The sequence below is a fragment of the Triticum dicoccoides genome, chromosome 1A (assembly GCF_002162155.2).
Source record: "Triticum dicoccoides isolate Atlit2015 ecotype Zavitan chromosome 1A, WEW_v2.0, whole genome shotgun sequence".
Lineage (NCBI taxonomy): Eukaryota > Viridiplantae > Streptophyta > Magnoliopsida > Poales > Poaceae > Triticum > Triticum dicoccoides.
In genome coordinates this window covers 262183126-262202041 of record NC_041380.1, presented here as the reverse complement: position 1 = coordinate 262202041, position 18916 = coordinate 262183126, and the positions used below count along the sequence as shown (strand labels likewise).

The 18916-nt window shown below is 45.8% G+C and overlaps 1 protein-coding gene across 1 annotated transcript; it reads left to right on the top strand.

Annotated features, from left to right (window-relative positions):
* Positions 1-10875: 10875 nt before the first annotated feature.
* LOC119268059 (probable pectate lyase 5) lies at positions 10876-17523 on the top strand. Its single transcript, XM_037549552.1, has 4 exons — positions 10876-11237; positions 11363-12257; positions 12816-13024; positions 17026-17523. Exons 1-4 carry the CDS (start codon positions 11104-11106, stop codon positions 17228-17230), a joined length of 1443 nt encoding a protein of 480 aa, XP_037405449.1. The 5' UTR covers positions 10876-11103; the 3' UTR covers positions 17231-17523.
* Positions 17524-18916: the final 1393 nt, after the last annotated feature.

Genomic DNA, 18916 nt, shown 5'->3' with positions numbered 1-18916 from the left:
GATGTGAACTCTTGGGTATTGGACTGGATGGCAAAGAACACACATTTCAAAGCACCGGCCTCTAAATTGCTTCATGCACTGCCTATCAGTCCTCCCCTTGAAGGCGCTCGTTGCATATACCATGAACCTGAACTTACCGCTCCCTACATGCAAGTATTGATGAAGCCGCTGAAGCCCGGTCAAGCCCCAAGGACCAAATTCCTCGTGAAGGAATTGTTGTTTGTGCCTAGAACTGTCTATCACATTCTGACGAAGACATTGAGTCCTATTAAAGGCCACGATTCGAATGACGAAGAAGTTGTTGGCAACATGAATAATCTGCTATTCAATATCATACATGGCATTCCTATCAACTATCATGATTTCTTCATGAGGAATCTGGCGAATGTTGCACTCTCTCCATTTGAGTTGAAGCCTTATGCTCCTTGGATTATGAGATTCCTCAGAACAAGGTCTTCACTCAACTACAAGGCTGATTTTCGAACCACGTTAGTTACCTGCCCCCAATAGAAGTCCTCAAGCGGACATTTTCCTCATCTGATGAAAAGGGCAAGGCTACTGCAATCATTGATGAAGGCATTCGTCCATTGGATGGTCTGTTCCGCAAAGCTGCATCCTACTCCACCAATGATGACTCTGCCACTCGTGACTCTGCCGCAAATGCTTCAAAGCAAAATCCTCAAGGCACAGCTCCAAGGGTGATGATTGATCATGAGCTTCTCCTCAGTCTTCACTAGAAGGTCGATCACAACCACAAATGGGTTAAGCGTCAGTTTGGTTCTATTCTTCACAACATGACTGCTACACACAATGGAGTGAAGAAAAACCAATACTACCTCCATGAAGTCTTCGGTCGCACCTAGGCTGTTTTGTCACAACTGTATGGTGAAGATGATCTGAAGCAAATGTGTTTCAAGCGGGACTTTGACTGGTCTCAGCCACCGGCGAAGAAATTCAAGAAGACCAAAGTTCCTTCCTTGGTAGCCAGCTCATATTCTTCATCACGTGCAACTGATGAGCATGAAGACTTGGACGACACTGCGGCAGGCCCTACATCAACAACCGACCCCAACAATGCTGGCGCTCCTTCATCGACTCCGTGATGATATTCTTTAGGGGTGTTAGTCCTCATTTTTTGTCCCTTTTGGTCATTCGATGACAAAGGGGGAGAAATTTGACTTAGTCTTCAAGCGGGTCTACTTATATGGGCATTTTTTCCTAAGTTACAACTCTCATTCTTTTGAAGACTTTGCTGGATCGAGTTGTAAACTTAAAACCCGATGGTGGTCTGATACTTTTGTTGTCTTCTTCTGCATGCTTGTTCCTCATATATGTTAATGCACGCATGTTGAATTACACCAGTCACCATATTTCATCATGCATTTCGAATTCTTCATATTATATGTTAAATGCATGTATGAATTATAAGATATAGGGGGAGATCTCCATTATTCTACTCTTCAAGTGTGCATTGCTTCAAAAGCAAATTCCTCACTATGCACATCTTCAGGGGGAGTTCTTCTATATCTTGCAATCAAATTCCTCAATATCAGTATTAACACTTCATATGTTTACCCCCGTTGAAAACTTAACCTATATTGTCATCAAACACCAAAAAGGGGGAGATTGTAAGTGCATCTAGTGCCCCTTAGTGATTTTGGTGTATTGAAGACTTATAGGTTAAGGGACTGATGCGTTTGTGAGTGTACACAGGTCCATAAGTCTATGAGGAGTTTGATGTTTACAGAGAAAGTCGGCCCCTAAAAATGAAGTTCTTCGAGTGAAGACTTTGGATTTCTGAAGACTTTGAAAGTGAAGAAATTGGTGTGACCATGAAGACTTGATATTCATTCGAGGAACATGAAGCGTGAAGACTTTTGTTTTCGTAGTTTCATTTTCTCTTTCTGGAGTCATAGGAAACACTACTGTTAAAGGGGGTCGAGGAAATACTAAGGAAAAGTTTCCAAGTGATGCTCAACTCAAAATCCTACACCTACCAATCCCTTCGAGTGAAGCCATTGGAAATATCATGCAGTTCAGTCAAATTTCTTCAATGACAGAGACGAAGCTCTTCTGGTCTCTGAGGAATTTGTTCTAACTGAGGAGTTAGGAATTCGCCAGTGCGGATTGCCTACAAGTGAGGAACATGATAGCCTGAGTAATTTGATAGTCAAATTTCTGACCGTTGTTGTGCTACGCGCCAGCTATCCCAAAATATCTTCCCACCTAACGGTCATATCATTGAAGGGCATTTATGTCTTATCATGTCGGGCTGCTCCCTAGGCTATAAATAGCCGCCCCCTACAACCACTAGCTGGTTGGCTGCTCCGAGAGAAACTGACACTTGTCATTTGAGAGCATCCCTTCCTCCGAGGACTTTGAGCGAAAATATCAAGTGAGGAAAACCCAAACCTAAACACCTACAAACCCAAAGTGATTGAGCATCACTCAAGAGATTGATCCTGCGTGGATCCGACGCCTGTTACCTTTGAAGACTGTGCATCTTCTAGACGGTTAGGCGTCATGGTCTAGAGCATCCAAGAGGAAATTGTGGATTGCCGAGTGACCGAGTCTGTGAAGGTTTGGAAGTCACCTGAAGAATTACTACGAGTGATTGGGTGAGGTCTGTGTGACCTTAGCTCAAGGGGAATACGGTGAGGACTAAGTGTCCTTAGCTGCGTGTTCAGGACTGGGTGTTCGGGACTGTGTGTCCTCAGGTTTGAATACCTAGCCGCCCTAACCAGACGTACAACTGTCACAACAGTTGGAACTAGTCTACCAAATCATTGTCGTCACCAAGCCTACCGGTTCTATTTCCTCAATCCTTCCATTTCCTCATTTATGTGTTGTGTGCTTGTTCATATCTGTTTGAAGAATTTGACTGAAGACTTTCTCAATTTCCTCAGTTCAATTTCTTCAGTCTGTTAGTCTTCATCCTGTTTTATCCTGTGTTTACGTGTTAAATTGTGATCCAAATTATACCGTGTTAGACTAGACGTAGTACAACCGGTGTGGGCCTTTGCGTTGACGTCGACGCGTACGATTAAAACTCGTTTACTTGTCCTCCAAGGACTCTCATGTATTGCCCTCTTATATACCCCATGTAGTCGCACCTCAGACGGTTTGTCGTCTCATGCTTGTAATACTCCTCCTCATAGTGATTGCGCCTTCGTGCGTCCGTGGTTTTCTCCCGCAAGGGTTTCCACGTAAAAATCTGTGTGCTCTTGTGTCTCGTTTATCTCGTTATTATCTAACAAGTGGTATACAGAGTTGAGGTTCACATACGAGATTTGAGATCAGGAGATTAGGGTTGCACGCGCCGCCGCCCGCGTGACCAGGCGATCCAAGGCCGGATCGATTTCCATTGTTGCACCGCTTACGAAGCCGAGACCGACAAAGGTATCGTGTGTACGCATCAATCCACCGACACCTCCCTTACTGCACCGCCCTACAAAAGTTGTACGTATCCACGCGTCAATCGCAAGTGGCGAGTTGCCGCTGTTGTGCACGCACGGGCGTTGCTAGTACATGTCAAATCATCCGCTTGAAGTCCCCAGGCAAACAGTGATCTGCTGCTGCTACTTTTGGCATGAAACACTATTAATCTACTCGACTACTACTACTACTAGTTGATTGCTTGCTCACATGACGGCTACAGGAGTACTACAAGAGTACTAGTACTAGTTGGCTGATCCTTGCTTTGTCCTTGTTTGCTACGTCCACTGCTTATACTACCAGGTGCTATTTATCCTACTTTTGTTTGATCTGCATATTAATTCTTTCAAGAATTTTTTCTACCGGCTTGTACTACTTTGTGTACACAGATTTACCGACTCATGGCATCCAGGAAGTACGTTTTTCCGCTGCTGGATCGTGACACAAGGTTTACCCTATGGCAAGTCAAGATGCGGGCGTTGTTGGCACAGGCCGACTATGATGTAGCACTGGATAGTTTTGGGAGGAACCGAATTGAGGACTGGACTGCTGAGGAGAAAAAAATTGATTGTAAGGCTTTGTCACAAATTCAACTCCATTTGCATAATAATATTTTACAGGAAGTTTTGAGCGAGAAAACTGCCGCCGCTCTATGGTTAAAGCTGGAAGGGATTTGCATGACTAAAGATCTCACCAGTAAGATGCATCTGAAGCAAAAATTATTCCTGCATAGGTTACCCGAGGGAGGTAATGTTTTGAATCATATTTCGGAATTTAAAGAGATCATATCTGATCTAGCTGTAATGGAGGTCAAGTATGAAGAGGAAGATACTGCTTTAATGTTACTTTGTTCACTGCCAAGTTCTTATACCAATTTTAGAGACACCATATTATACAGTCGTGATACTCTCACACTTAATGAAGTTTATGAAGCTTTGAACTCTAAGGAGAAGATGAAACTAATGGTGCCTCATGATGGTTCAAGTTCATCCCAAGCATAGGGATTATCTGTTCATGGCAGGACAAAGGAGAAGAACTCACATAATGGAAACAGAGGCAAAAGTAAGAACGGATACAGGGGCCGGTCACAATCCAGAGACAAGAAATATTGCAGATATTGCAAGAGAGACGGGCATGACATCTCAGAGTGTTTCAAGTTGCAGAATAAAGAAAAGAGGAAAGGTAACAAACAAGGTGAAAATTCTGCTAACGTTGCTCGTGATGATAGTTCCGATGATGCTCTTATCATTATTGCTGGATGTGCTGAGACCAATGATGAGTGGGTACTTGATACTGCATGTACTTTTCATATGTGCCCGCATAGGGATTGGTTTAATACTTTTGATTCCACTACTTCTGCTGGTTCCGTTTTGGGTTTTGATAATTCACCATGCAAGATTGAAGGCATAGGTTCTATTTGAATCAAGATGTTTGATGGCATAATCAGAACTTTGACAGATGTTCGGTATATTCCGAAGATGAAGAGAAATCTTATTTCTATGAGTGCCCTTGATGCAAAGGGGTACAAATATTCAGGTGGAGATAGTGTTTTGAAGGTCACCAAAGGCTCCCTTGTTGTGATGAAAGGTGACTTAAGTTCGACCAATGGTCTTTATTACCTTCGAGGTTCTACCGTTTCAGGTAACGCTACTCCAGTTATTTCAAAGAATTCTGATTGTGATGCTGCTAACCTTTGGCATATGCGTCTTGGACATATGAGTGAACTTGGTTTGGCAGAGTTAAATAAGAGAGGTCTTCTTGATGGATATGAACCTGGTAAATTGAAATTTTGCGAGCATTGTATCTTCGGCAAACACAAAAGGGTGAAGTTCAATACTTCGACTCATACAACTGAAGGTATTCTTGATTATGTGCATTCTGATTTATGGGGACCATCTCGCAGAAAGTCACTAGGTGGTGCTAGTTACATGCTGGCTATTATTGATGATTATTCGAGAAAAGTTTGGCCTTACTTCTTGAAGCATAAATATGAAGCATTCTCAGCTTTTAAGGAGTGGAAGATTATGATTGAGAGATAAACTGAAAAGAAGGTAAAAATACTTCGCACTGATAATGGTATGGAATTCTGTTCTAAGCAATTTAAGAATTATTGCAAGTCTGAAGGCATTGTCAGACATTACACCGTTCCTTATACTCCTCAACAAAACAGTGTTGCTGAGCATATGAACAGGACCATTATTTCCAGAGCCCGTTGCATGTTGTCCAATGCAGGTTTGCATAGGCGTTTTTGGGCTGAGGCCGCTTCCACTGCTTGTTATCTCATTAATCGTTCACCATCTATTGCTCTTAATAAGAAAACTCCAATTGAGGTATGGTCTGGTTCACCTGCTGATTATTCACAGTTGAGAGTTTTTGGGTGCACTGCTTATGCTCATGTTGATAATGGAAAATTGGAGCCTAGGGCTGTCAAGTGCATCTTTCTTGGTTATAAGTTCGGTGTTAAAGGTTTTAAATTATGGAATCCTGAAACCCAGAAGGTTGTTATTAGCAGAAATGTTATCTTTAATGAATCTGCTATGTTACATGATGTTTCATCTACTAATGTTCCCATTGAGAGTGAACAACAGCCTATTGTTCAGGAGCCTACTGTTCAGGTGGAGCATGTTATTGATTCAGGTGATACATCTGGTAATGATATTATTGATGCACATGATGAACCCGTCGTTAATGATGACCATGTCACTCCCACTCCAAATCATCCTATTGTTCCGCCCAGTTGGAATCTTGCACATGACAGAGTTAGGCAGGGTATTAATAAACCTGACAGGTTAATTGAAGAGTGCAATATGTTTATTTTGCTTTATCTGTTGCAGAGGAAATTGAAGGTAATTCTGAGCCTTCTTCATATTCTGAGGCTATTATTTCTGGTGATAGTAATAAGTGGATGACCGCTATGCATGATGAGATGAAATCACTTGAAAAGAATGGCACTTGGGATTTAGTAAAATTACCTAGAGAGAAGAAACCTATTCGTTGCAAGTGGGTTTTCAAGAGGAAAGAAGGTGTTTCTCCTAATGATGAGACAAGATATAAAGCAAGGTTAGTTACTAAAGGTTATAGCCAGATTCCAGGTATTGACTATAACGAAGTCTTTTCTCCTGTTGTGAAGCATAGCTCTATTCACACTTTACTTAGTATTGTTGCCATGCATGATCTTGAGCTTGAGCAATTGGATGTTAAAACTGCATTCTTACATGGAGAATTAGAAGAGGATATTTATATGGAACAACCTGAAGGTTTTGTTATTCCTGGAAAAGAAAAGCTTGTCTGTAAGTTAAAGAAATCTCTGTATGGATTGAAGCAATCCCCTAGACAGTGGTACAAGAGATTTGACACCTTTATGCTCTCTCAAGGTTTCAAAAGGTCTAATTATGATAGTTGTGTTTATTTGAAAACTATCAAAGGTTCAACTATTTATTTGCTCCTTTATGTTGATGATATGCTTATTGCCGCAAAGAGTATGTCAGATATTAATGAACTAAAGAAGCAATTGAGTAATGAATTTGAGATGAAGGATTTGGGTGCAGCAAAGAAAATACTTTGCATGAAAATATCCAGAGATAGACCATCTGGAAAAGTATATCTAAGTCAGAAGGGATATATTGATAAAGTTCTTCGTCGTTTTAATATGCATAATGCCAAGCCAGTAAGTACTCCGTTAGCTGCACACTTCAAATTATCATCAGCTTTATGTCCTAAGTCAGATGCAGATATTGAGTACATGTCTAGAGTTCCCTATTCGAGTGCAGTTGGTTCACTTATGTATGCCATGGTTTGTTCTCGTCCGGATTTATCTTATGCATTGAGTGTTGTCAGTAGATACATGGCTAATCCTAGAAAAGAGCATTGAAAAGCAGTTCAGTGGATTTTCAGATACCTGCGAGGTACTTCTAATGCTTATTTACAGTTTGGGAAAACTGGAGATGGACTTGTTGGTTTTGTTGATTCTGATTTTGCTGGTGATTTGGATAAGAGAAGATCACTTACAGGTTATGTTTTCACCATTGGTGGTTGTGCTGTGAGTTGGAGAGCAATTTTGCAGTCTATTGTGGCTTGTTCCACTACTGATGCCGAGTATATGGCTATTTCTGAGGCATGCAAAGAAGCTATCTGGTTGAGGGGTTTGTATTCTGAGCTTTGTGGAGATTCATCTTGCCCTACCGTATTTAGTGACAGTCAAAGTGCTATATATCTTACAAAGAATCCAATGTATCATGAGAGGACAAAGCACATTGATGTCAGATTTCATTATATTCGAGATGTTGTTGCTGAAGGCAATCTGAAGGTATGCAAGATAAGTACTCATGATAATCCTGCTGATATGATGACAAAGCCAGTTCCGACCAATAAGTTTGAGCTTTGCTCAGGCTTAGTTGGTATTTCTCACTAGTCTTTGACTTTGACGCACAAGGTGTTTATGCTGATTTGGATGGAGTTATTCACTTTCTTCGACTACTGGAGAAATTTGGATCAAGGTGGAGATTGTTAAATGTGATCCAAATTATACCGTGTTGGACTAGACGTAGTACAACCGGTGTGGGCCTTTGCGTTGACGTCGACGCGTATGAGTACAACTCGTTTACTTGTCCTCCAAGGACTTTCATGTATTGCCCTCTTATATACCCCATGTAGTCGCACCTTAGACGGTCTGTCGTCTCGTGCTTGTAATACTCCTCCTCATAGTGATTGCGCCTTCGTGCGTCCGTGGTTTTCTCCCGCAAGGGTTTCCACGTAAAAATCTGTGTGCTCTTGTGTCTCGTTTATCTCATTATTATCTAACATTACGCTTTCTGTATTCTGTGCTTGTTTTCATTTCATCATGAAGCCCATGCTTATGTTCTGTTATGTTTACATCTAAGTACTTATTCCGCTGCACGTAGTTCTTCACTTAGAAATTTCCTCTCGCTGAAATTCCTCAGTGAAGAATTCATAAAAATCGCCTATTCACCCCCCTCTAGTCGACTTATCGCACTTTCAAGCAGTATTTTGAAGATGTTCTGAAGGGATTCCGCATTGTGGTAGAGCAATGTTATGAAGGGATTTTGCTGCGCCCCCTAAAATTTTTTGCGGGCCGGGGCGGGCTGCGGGGTCTGATCTGGCTGGTTTTTCCGCCCCGACCCGCATTTTGGCGGTTATTTTACGGGTCGGCGCGGGATGCGGGGTCTACTAGAGTTGCTCTAAGTTGTTCATAGAAGGCTTGATTTTATTTTGCTAGTGCATGTTACTTTGTTAAAACAATCAAAATCTTACATCAAAATAAAGTCTTATTTTATTTTATTAGCTATAAAGTCTTATTCATAGTGTAAGTTGATTCATGTTACTTGTGTATGTTTCATAAAACAGGAAGAATCATCAATCATGTATCCTAGAATGAGGTATGATTGCGGTGCTGAAAAGAGTTTGTATATGATATATTATATAAATATTATATGAAATAACACATATTCGAAGTTATATAATTAAGTAAAAATTTGCTTTACTTACATTAATAACTTTTTGGATATTTAAAGCCCTATTTTGATTTTCATCCCGGGCCCTCAAATTTCTGAAGACGGCCCTGAAGAAAAAGCACCACGTTATGTAATCGCATGGATGTCTTGTTCCGAGGGTCAATGAATGAATCTACGGAAGCAAAGGATTTGTAGCTTATGCGCCGCCGATTGTTGGCCGGTCCGCATTGTACATGTAGTGGATATATGATGCAGGATTGACTTGAGATGGTCGCTTTTGGCACTTACAAGATGATGGTGATATGTGATGTGCCTTTGGACAACGACCTATCGAGGGCATCCCGTTGTGGCACGGGACAAGAATGTCTTGTGGCGGCTGTAACCCTGGTCTTGGGACAATTACGGCGGCAAGCAAGCTCTTAATTGCCGAGAGTAGTTAACTTCTACACGCTAGTTAACGGTGCTCTTAATTGCCCGAGAGTACATAGTAGGTGTCTATGCTGTCCTATATAGTACTTCTTCTGTCTCAAAATAAGTTTTTATTACTAAAGTTTGTATAAAATTAAGATACTTATTTTGAGATGAAGGGAGTGATAGCTTTTTGTTATTATTAAATAATTGTCCATGCTGTAACGAGGCACATATATTTTACCTATAATTACCATAATTTATCTGTCATTTACGTCTTTTACGTCTTAAAGAATGAATTTTAGTTGTCAATTGAATCGATACATTTTGGCTTCCCAAATAAAACTTGATTTTACATGAAGTTGTCTCTTTTCTTTCTCATGTGTTAAAAAGGAAAGGCGATACGAATCTCGCCTAGTGCGAGCAGCCTTTTGGCACTGGCATGTGGTGGCCCCCGTTCGATGACGACCTTTTCTCAGTCGACGATGGTGAGGAGGGTCACCGAGTCCCACGAGTGTGGATCCGTATAACTTTTAGATTAGGGCCTATGCCTTGGCTCTGACGAAGGCGGAAGCGGCGGTGAATAAAAAGTACTTCAGATCTTTCCCTGACGCGGTGTTCTTCTTTATATGTGGTCAACAATGGATCTAGATGGTTGTCTGTTCTAATGGAGATGGTGTGATGGTGGCGCCGACATCAATGTAATGGACTTGTGTCCTCGGACTCCACCGTTGCGACGACATTAGATCCAACGCAGGCGCGAAGCTCGGGAGGCAGTGGAAGAGCAGATGCAGATGGTGGTTTGCCTCAACGGTAGCTGGAAGACGTGGATGATGTTCTAGGCTCGTGGTTGACGTCAAGCGGGGGTGTAAGATTTAGAGTTTGATGGCGTGTTTAGGATGCCGCCCCAGCCAGATTATTTCAACAACGATGATTTTACCTTTGATGAGTAAACTGAAAATGGGATTCTTTTATGAATTTCCATTCACCTGCCCATTAGGGAAACTGGGCAATCACAATTCATCCCAATGTACCATCAAAAATAAAAATAAAAATTCTAACCCAAGATGATTGTGCGACTGTTTAACAAATTAATGGCATAAAATATTTCTCTCCGCAAAAAGAATGGCATAAATGCTGGACCCTGATAAGTGTCACAAGTGTGGCACGAAGCAATTCCGTCCTAACTTTTTTTATGACAGGTTTAGTTATCTGAGGATGACAACTTTAGTTATGAAGCATGACAATTTTCTATTTGAATGATATGTTTCAGTTTTTAGGGATTTTTTATGGCAATTTTAGTTGTAAAAAACATGAGAGCAGGGTTACCCTGTGTCACATATGTGGCACTTATTTGGGTAAATGTTTCGCCATGATCCGATTGCACTTCTTTGTTGCACCGCCTATTTCCCTTCCCTTCCTCTCACATTTTTGCATTTCTATCCTCTCCCAAACATTCCCCTTCTGCCATCATTTAACAAGCAAGGAAGAAATCTGCCCCAGGAGATTCCAAATCACCTCCCTCTACCCTCCCGTCTCCTCTTCCCTCCTGTCTCTCTCTCTCTCTCTCTCCCTCTCTCTCTCTCTCTCTCCCCTTCCCCGTTCACACCACTCCCCCGCTCCCCCCATTGGCCATTGCTGCCCCAATCCCAAGCTCCAAATGTCAAGAACTTCAGCCTCCCCGCCCCCATTGCCTCGCTCGCTCTGCTGCCTGCCGCCACGCTCCCGCATTGCTATAAAATCAACTGCATCTCCACTCCGACCCCTCTAATCCAGCCAAGGAACAACCATGGCAGGAGCCCCCAAATCCACCCTCATCATCTTGCTCCTCCCCTTCCTGTTGCTCGGGGCTGCGGCCTCCGCCCTCCCCCTGCTCAACTCCTCGCTCCCGGACCCCGCCGCTGTCGTCGCCGACTTCCACAGGTACTACCTTATCCTCGAAATCTCGCAATGCGGCAGGGCAAACTTTTGAGGCTGCAAATTCGCAATCTTTTTTTACGCGCTTCTTTCGCAACGTAACGGCGGCGTGTTGGCGTTGGCATGGGCAGCAAGGTGACGACGTCGCGGCGGCGGATGCAGGAGACGGGCGGAGGCGGCGGGTGCATGACTGGCAACCCGATCGACGACTGCTGGCGGTGCGCCGGGACAGACTGGTGGAAGGACCGGCAGCGGCTGGCGGACTGCGGCATCGGGTTCGGGCGCAACGCGCTGGGCGGCAAGGGCGGTCCGTTCTACGTGGTGACCGACTCCTCGGACCGCGACCCCGTGAACCCGGCGCCCGGTACGCTCCGGCACGCCGCCATCCAGGAGGGCCCCCTGTGGATCGTGTTCGCCGCGGACATGACCATCCGCCTCAACGAGGAGCTGCTGGTGAACAGCTACAAGACCATCGACGGGCGCGGCGCGAACGTGCACGTGGCCGGCGGCGCGTGCATCACGCTGCAGTACGTGTCCAACGTGATCATCCACAACCTGCACGTGCACGACTGCGTGCCGGCGGGGAACGCGAACGTGCGGTCGTCGCCGACGCACTACGGGTGGCGGACGCGGTCGGACGGCGACGGCATCTCGCTCTTCTCGGCGCGGGACGTGTGGGTGGACCACTGCGCGCTGTCGCGGTGCGCGGACGGGCTGGTGGACGCCATCATGGGGTCGACGGGCATCACCGTGTCCAACAGCTACTTCTCCCACCACGACGAGGTGATGCTGCTGGGGCACAGCGACGGGTACCTCCCGGACTCGGGGATGCAGGTGACCATCGCGTTCAACCACTTCGGCGTGCAGCTGGTGCAGCGGATGCCGCGCTGCCGCCGGGGATACTTCCACATCGTCAACAACGACTACACGGCGTGGGAGATGTACGCCATCGGTGGCAGCGCCAGCCCCACCATCAACAGCCAGGGCAACCGCTACATCGCCCCCGCAAACCCCAACGCCAAGGAGGTGCGCGCCTCTTTTCTCTTGCCGTGCCGTCTCGGTTTGTTTGCTCATGGTTTTTTTGCTCTGTTCCTTTCTTTGCTTGCCGAGTTCTTCTGCTTTCAACGCCTCGTTTGGATCTTTGCTCTGTTTTGGGCGGTGGTACCCCGCGGTGGTTGCCAAAGAAGTGCCGTGACCATTGTCCTGTTCTTTCATGTCCCGTTTTTCTTCCCGTACGTGTTCTCCGCTAGAAAGTGGTCCGGTTTTTTTTGGTTAAAAACCATGTTAATTTCTGCGGTTATTTTGCTAGTTAGTACATGAGGTTTGTAGTGATGGTCCTGCGAAATGGTACCACTCACTGATCGATGAATGTGCATAGTACCACCCCATCTCTCTCTTTCGTGTTGATAGTAGTAGTAGGAGAATCTCCTTTTTTTTACAAAAAAGGTGGCTTCTTCGATTTGGGTCCAGCCAGCCGGAGGCAGGGGCGGCATCCGAGGCTCCCCGGCCCGGTTGAGGCAACCGCCGAGGTCACGGCTAGCAGATAATGTGAATGAATGATCGTGCTTTTTGGTTGGGCTACAGGTGACGAAGCGCGTGGACACGGAGGAGGGGCAGTGGAACGGGTGGAACTGGCGGACGGAGGGCGACATGATGGTGAACGGCGCCTTCTTCGTGCCCTCCGGGGAAGGGATGGAGAACATCTACGACAAGGCCTCCAGCGGCGTCGACCCCAAGTCGTCGGCGCTCGTCGACCAGCTCACCATCGGCGCCGGCGTCCTCGGCGGGCCAAGGTACTACTACGCTTTCCCTTCCCTTGGCTTGCTTGCGGTCTACTACGTGGGTGGGCCGAGGGGCTGAAATGTCTCGTACCATGCGATAAAACTGGACTGCGATCGATCGCGGCTGGCGGGTCCCACGTGAACACCTTTGTTCCCCAGCTTTTTTGCCTTTTGTTTTGTCTTCTTCTTTTTTATACATTTATACATACAGTAGTACGCATTTGCCTTCCTCCAACGGACACCGGTCGCCGGAGTGGAGTGCGTGCCGGACACCCTGCACTGCACCCCGGCCCCGAGTCGCCCGTTCCCGCGCCTGGAATCAAATTTTGGTCTACTCTACTCAGCTCGGCGGGAAACACCGTTTCTGTCTGTTTGTTTCCCCTCCTGCACGCAGAAATCATTTCGTCCCTGGCCGTGCGAATGCACACGCGAGGACCGCGCCGCCGCCCGGCCATAATGCCGTAGTACATGTGCGTACTACGTTGGCCGAACCATGTCGGCGATTCAGGATTTGGCAGAGACGCGGGCGTCGATTTATTTTAAAATTAATAATTAACCCGGGCCTCCGCCTCAAGGTACTCACTCTGTTTAAAAGCATCGCGTACGCCGTGCTAACTATACTGGAGTAGGTAGTACAGAGTTAAACTGCGAGTCCTCATTAGAAGATGCAGACCACTACAGGGTACAAGTGTAGACAAATCCATGGCACTCGCATGGGTCGAAGCAAGAAAAATTCGGCCGTGCATGAGAGCGCCATCATCCAGACTGTGGTGGCTCTGCCATCCGCGGCCTGGACGCTCCATCGTCAAACCAAGAGAAATACTGGGCGTGTTCTTTTCTTGCACAAGACAAAAAGTAACGTCTGTGCTACTACTGGCTACTGTGCTACCGAGTACTCCCTCCATTCTAAAATATAGTGCGCCTGCGCTTTCCGAGGTCCAACTTTGACCATAAATTTAACCAACGAAACCAACTGCGGCGGGAGAAAAAATTATATAATTGAAAACTTCTTTCGAATACAAATTCACTGATATAATTTTTGCTCCCACCACAATCGGTCTTGATAGTTAAATTTAAGGTCAAAATTAAAGCACGAGGATAAAGGAAGCACTACATCGTGGAATGGAGGGAGTATAGTAGTAGCACGGTAGCGGTCCCTCTGTCTTTTGTCTCGGAATCTTGCGTCCCACCACTTCAATTTTGCTCAAAATGATACTCCTTCTATAAAGAAATATAAGACGTTTTAGGTCACTACTAGAAAAGAGTTGTGCATTCTAGCTTTTTCCTTTTGAAACTCTACAATTGTTCTAAGCTGGTAGCGGGAGTTAATTGAGCGTTTGGATCTGTGGGACTCGATCGCGCCTGGGAAGGTCAAAACGCATACCCGACGGCTGATTAGGAACGGACTTGCTGTTGGGTCCGAGCTCCAGAGGAGAAACATCAAGGCAGGCGTGGTTTGCGTTGCTTGTGGCAGGGAAGAAACGAACTACCATCGTTTCTGGGGCTGCTACCACTCAGCCAAGTTTTGGAAAATTCTTCACTCGGAATTGGGAGTTCCAGTGGCGATCCCGCTGGTTACAGTTAGCTCTCAGGATGATTTATCTAACTGGCTGCTAGCTTGGTTTGCGGATGCGTCGGACGACGAGAAAGCGGTCATGCTTCAAGGAGTATATGGGCTCTGGCTCGCTAGGAATAACTCAAGGGATGGAAGGAAGATTGAGGAGGCTGGAGATATAGCACGCACTGTAATCAAGGTGATGGAACAATGGCAGGCTATGAACGGAAGTATGAGCAGGAGGCCGGAACCTACTCCAGTGCAGAAATGGGTACCTCCAGAGTTGGGCTGGATCAAAGTAAACGTGGGTGGTGCTACGTCCAAAGTGGGATCAAAAGGAGGAGCCGGTGTTCATTGGTAGAAAAAGGGCCTTTAGTCCCGGTTCTGGAACCGGGACTAATGGCCCTCCACGTGGCCGGTCCACCTTTAGTCCCGGTTGGTAACACCAACCGGTACTAAAGAAAATTTTCTGATTTTTTTTTGAATTTTTTTTATTTTCAAATTTCTAAATTATTTTAACCTCTAATCTCTAATCACCCCTTATCACTGCTCAATTTAATCTTTAATCACCCCTCATCACTGCTCAATTTAATCTCTAATCACCCCTCATCATCTAACTTCTCGAACGGTCACCCATCCTCTCACTACTCCAGCCTGAGCACGCTTAACTTCTGGGTTCTATTCTCCCTCGTTTCCAAGTCTGCACTTGTTGTTTTCCTGACAATAGTAAGATGTCAATCCTATTAACCCTCAGGAATTTAGCTTGAGCATGAAGTCACATATTTCACTGTTTGAGTTTAAAACTATCATTCTAAAAAACAATAATTTTTTAGTAACACTAATATTTCTTGAATAAGTAGTTTGACCACAGTTTGACCATAGTTTGACCAGATTTGACCAAAATTCAAAAAAGGTGAAATAATTATTTAATAACACTAATACTCTTGAATAATTATTTAGTAACACTAATACTTCTAGAATAAGTAGTTTGACCATAGTTTGACCAGATTTACTGAAAATTTAAAAAAACTGAAATTTGAGCATAACTTTTTTTCCTTTTGGAATTTGAGGATTCTACAAATTTGCAAACAGGCCATAGGCGGTCTCCATCGGATGTAACTTTTCGAGTAGATGATTTTTCATATAAAAAACTTTTTAATCCGAGTTCGTATGCAAAAGTTATGCCCATTTTACAAATTCCAGAGAGATTTTGTAAATAAAGTCGAAATTCATATTTGTAAATTTTCCCAACAACTAGACCACATATCACATGGGAAATTTATTTTATTTTATTTTATTTTTATTGACATTTCCATCATTTTCTTTTGTTTTTTCTAAAACTGAAAAGGCGGTCCAGGGGGAAGTTTGAAAATGGGACCTTTAGTACCGGTTCGTGCCATGAACCGGTACTAATGCCTCAAAGCCCATTAATCCCGGTTGGTGGCACCAACCGGGACTAAAGGTCTAACCTTTAGTACCGGTTGGTGCCACCAATCGGGACCAATGGGCATCGCACCCTTTAGTCCTGGTTCGTGGCACGAACCGGGACTAAAGGGCCCAGGTGAACCGGGACTAATGCCTTAGCCGCACGAACCGGGATAAATGCACCCATTGGTCCCGGTTCTGGACTGAACCAGGACTAATGGGCTTACCCGGCCTGGACCAAAGCCCCCTTTTCTACTAGTGGTTGTATTCAGGAATCATGAAGGGGCTTTCCTTGGAGGCGCATGCCATGTCTTGCCTGGGTGCCCGGATCCTGCGGCTAGTGAACTGCATGCTTGTCGACGCGCAGTTCAATTGGCAGATGAGTTTAATGCCAATCGCCTGCATATTGAGATAGATAGCAAAGAGATAGCTAGCAAGCTTCAGAACAGGGAGAAGGACTTGTCCGTGCTGGGACCAGTAGTAGAAGAGGTGAAAATGATGTTGCAGGCGCGGGAGCAGTGAAAGATTACCTGGGTTCGCCGCTCGGCGAATGGTGCAGCACACGCGCTAGCTAGAGAATGGGGTTTCTAATGACTTATGTAAGGTCTGGCTACACCAACCGCCTGATTGTATCTTGCACATCCTATCGGCAGAGATTCCTGCCTTTTATGAATAAATAGGAACGGTGTGAATTTCAAAAAAAAAATTTGAGCGTTTGGATCTAGCTAGTGTCCTCCGTTCGGGACCTTCCCCTCCTTTGGAACGGGGACAGGCGATGAGAGAACGTAGGGTTCGTCCCACTGGCACTGGTAGCGTTTCTCGATTAGAAAAACCAAAACCCGTGGCCTTTTAGCCGTCCCGTACCGTGTTCCCCGGAATCGAGTTCTTATTCCAGTGTGCGGTCTGGTAGATCTAGACTCGAAACCAATGCTCAAAAGTGCGTTACTCCCCGCTTCTCTCCGGCGCATGTGTAAGCGATCGTTGCTGGTTTTGCGGTGGCATCTTATATCATAACGTGTGTTTCTTCGTTCAGGGACAATGGCGAAGCCTCCGCGTACGTCGGGTTCAACTACGCCGGATCGGCGACCGGCGGTGGCGGCGGCGGAAGCGGAGGCAACGGGTATGGTAGCCTTGGGATGGTCTATGCCAACAGCGGCGATCGGGGCTGCCGGTCTCACTTGATACTATCCCTGACTACTTTGGTTCTTGCTCTAATATGTTGTGTAAGACTGGATTGAGACATAGCACATGGTTATTATGATTCAGTCGGGCGAAAGGTAGAAAAAGAGGTGAAAGTTGACGCTAGGGAGATAGGCAGCAGCAATATAGGTATCCACCATGCACCAGCACATGGGGATGGATGGGAATATTGCATGGTAGTCTCAGTGTAGCTGTTGTGACAAAGTTCATTCATTCGTGGTTATTAACTCTAACCGCCCTGTAATCTCAGCCAAAGAAGAAAGGGAAACAATTGGGCGCGGTGTGCCGGCCAAACTTTGGGCCGGTCGTGTCCACGCGCGCTTCGCTTCAGTCATCCATCAAGCGACACGTAGACACGGGGGCTACCAAACGCTATCATCTCTATTTTCTTCAACCTTATGCGAATCTCGCCCCACAACGCATGCATCTCTTGCCTCCCCCGTTGCAGCACGCGAGCAGCTCGCCGTCGGCCATGGATGTAGCTTGGAAGATCGAAGTCCCCGCCGGCCATGGTTGCAGCCCCGCTCGTGTTCCCCCACCCCCTTCTTCCTTGTCCCACACTTCCTTTCTCCTCCTCAAAACGCCGGGGAGGACCGAGGTGCCTGTGCTACAACCATGGCCACGGGGAGGAGCTGCAACCGCGGTACTGGGAGAGTTGCAAACGGCGTTTTCTCGTGCTACAACCATGGACACAAAAAGCTACATCCAGTGGATAAAAAAGTTTCAACCAGACAACAAAATACAGGAAAAGTTACAACCGTTTGATAAAAAGCTTCAACTCGCAGTTGAAAAAGCTTCAACCAGAGATTGACAAATCTTCTTTGACGACGGCCATGGCGTCTCTGTGATTTCACCCAGACGCTGCTTAAAACGAAAAAAGTTTCAATCATTTACAGAAAAGCTTCCAGCATAGAGGGGAAAAGCTTCAACCATTGAGAGAAAAGCTACAACCGTGTCAATTTTTTGCTACAACGGCATCTGTTTTTTACTGGACCAACATATTTTACTACATCCGGCATCTTTTTTTGCTGGAACTAGTCAAGTGTCTAGCTTCCACCAAGGAAGAAAATGCTTCAACCGTCTGTGAAAAAGCTTCATTCAGCTAGAGGAAAAGTTTCAAGAGTGGCATGAGGAAAAATCTTCCACCGCGGAAAAAAGCTTCAATGGTCAAAATGCTTCAAACGGCAATGAAAAAGTTTCAACCGCCAGGAGAAAAAGCTTCAAGCGGTAATGACAAAAAAGCTTCAATCAGGGGAGCCGGGCGAACAACGGTGACGACGAGGACGGCGACCGACGACCGGGAGCAACAAGGACGGCGACCGGGTGGCAACAAGGACGGAAATCGGCAATCGGGGGCAAGGACGGCGACCTGGCAGCAACAAGGACGGCGACCGGCGACCGAGGGCGAGGGCCGCGAGCCGGCGACGAGGATGAAGACCGGCGACAAGGACGGCCACCAGAGGGGACTGGAGGCACGGCGACGAGGGCACCAAGCAGGAGCTGCAGATCTAACCCGAGGTAGAAGAAGCCCAGGACTAATCGTTTTTTTTTTGGCTGCATGCAGTGGCCACGCGGGCTCGCATCCAAGGGCTGGGGCAGGACCGGCCGAAACTTTCGACCGGTGCGCCGGCGCCTAGCATCGCCCAAGAAGAAAATACAAGACCGGCTTATAAGGGAAAGCTCACTGGACTGCAAGAGACTATCATGAAACTAAAACAAAATTT

What these genes read in the sequence shown, in the direction of transcription:
- LOC119268059 (XM_037549552.1), top strand. Translation starts at nt 11,104, where the DNA reads ATGGCAGGAGCCCCCAAATCCACCCTCATCATCTTGCTCCTCCCCTTC. An exon ending in GTCGTCGCCGACTTCCACAG is followed by an intron (nt 11,238 to 11,362) that starts GTACTACCTTAT and finishes TGGCATGGGCAG; the next exon opens with CAAGGTGACGACGTCGCGGC. An exon ending in CAAACCCCAACGCCAAGGAG is followed by an intron (nt 12,258 to 12,815) that starts GTGCGCGCCTCT and finishes GTTGGGCTACAG; the next exon opens with GTGACGAAGCGCGTGGACAC.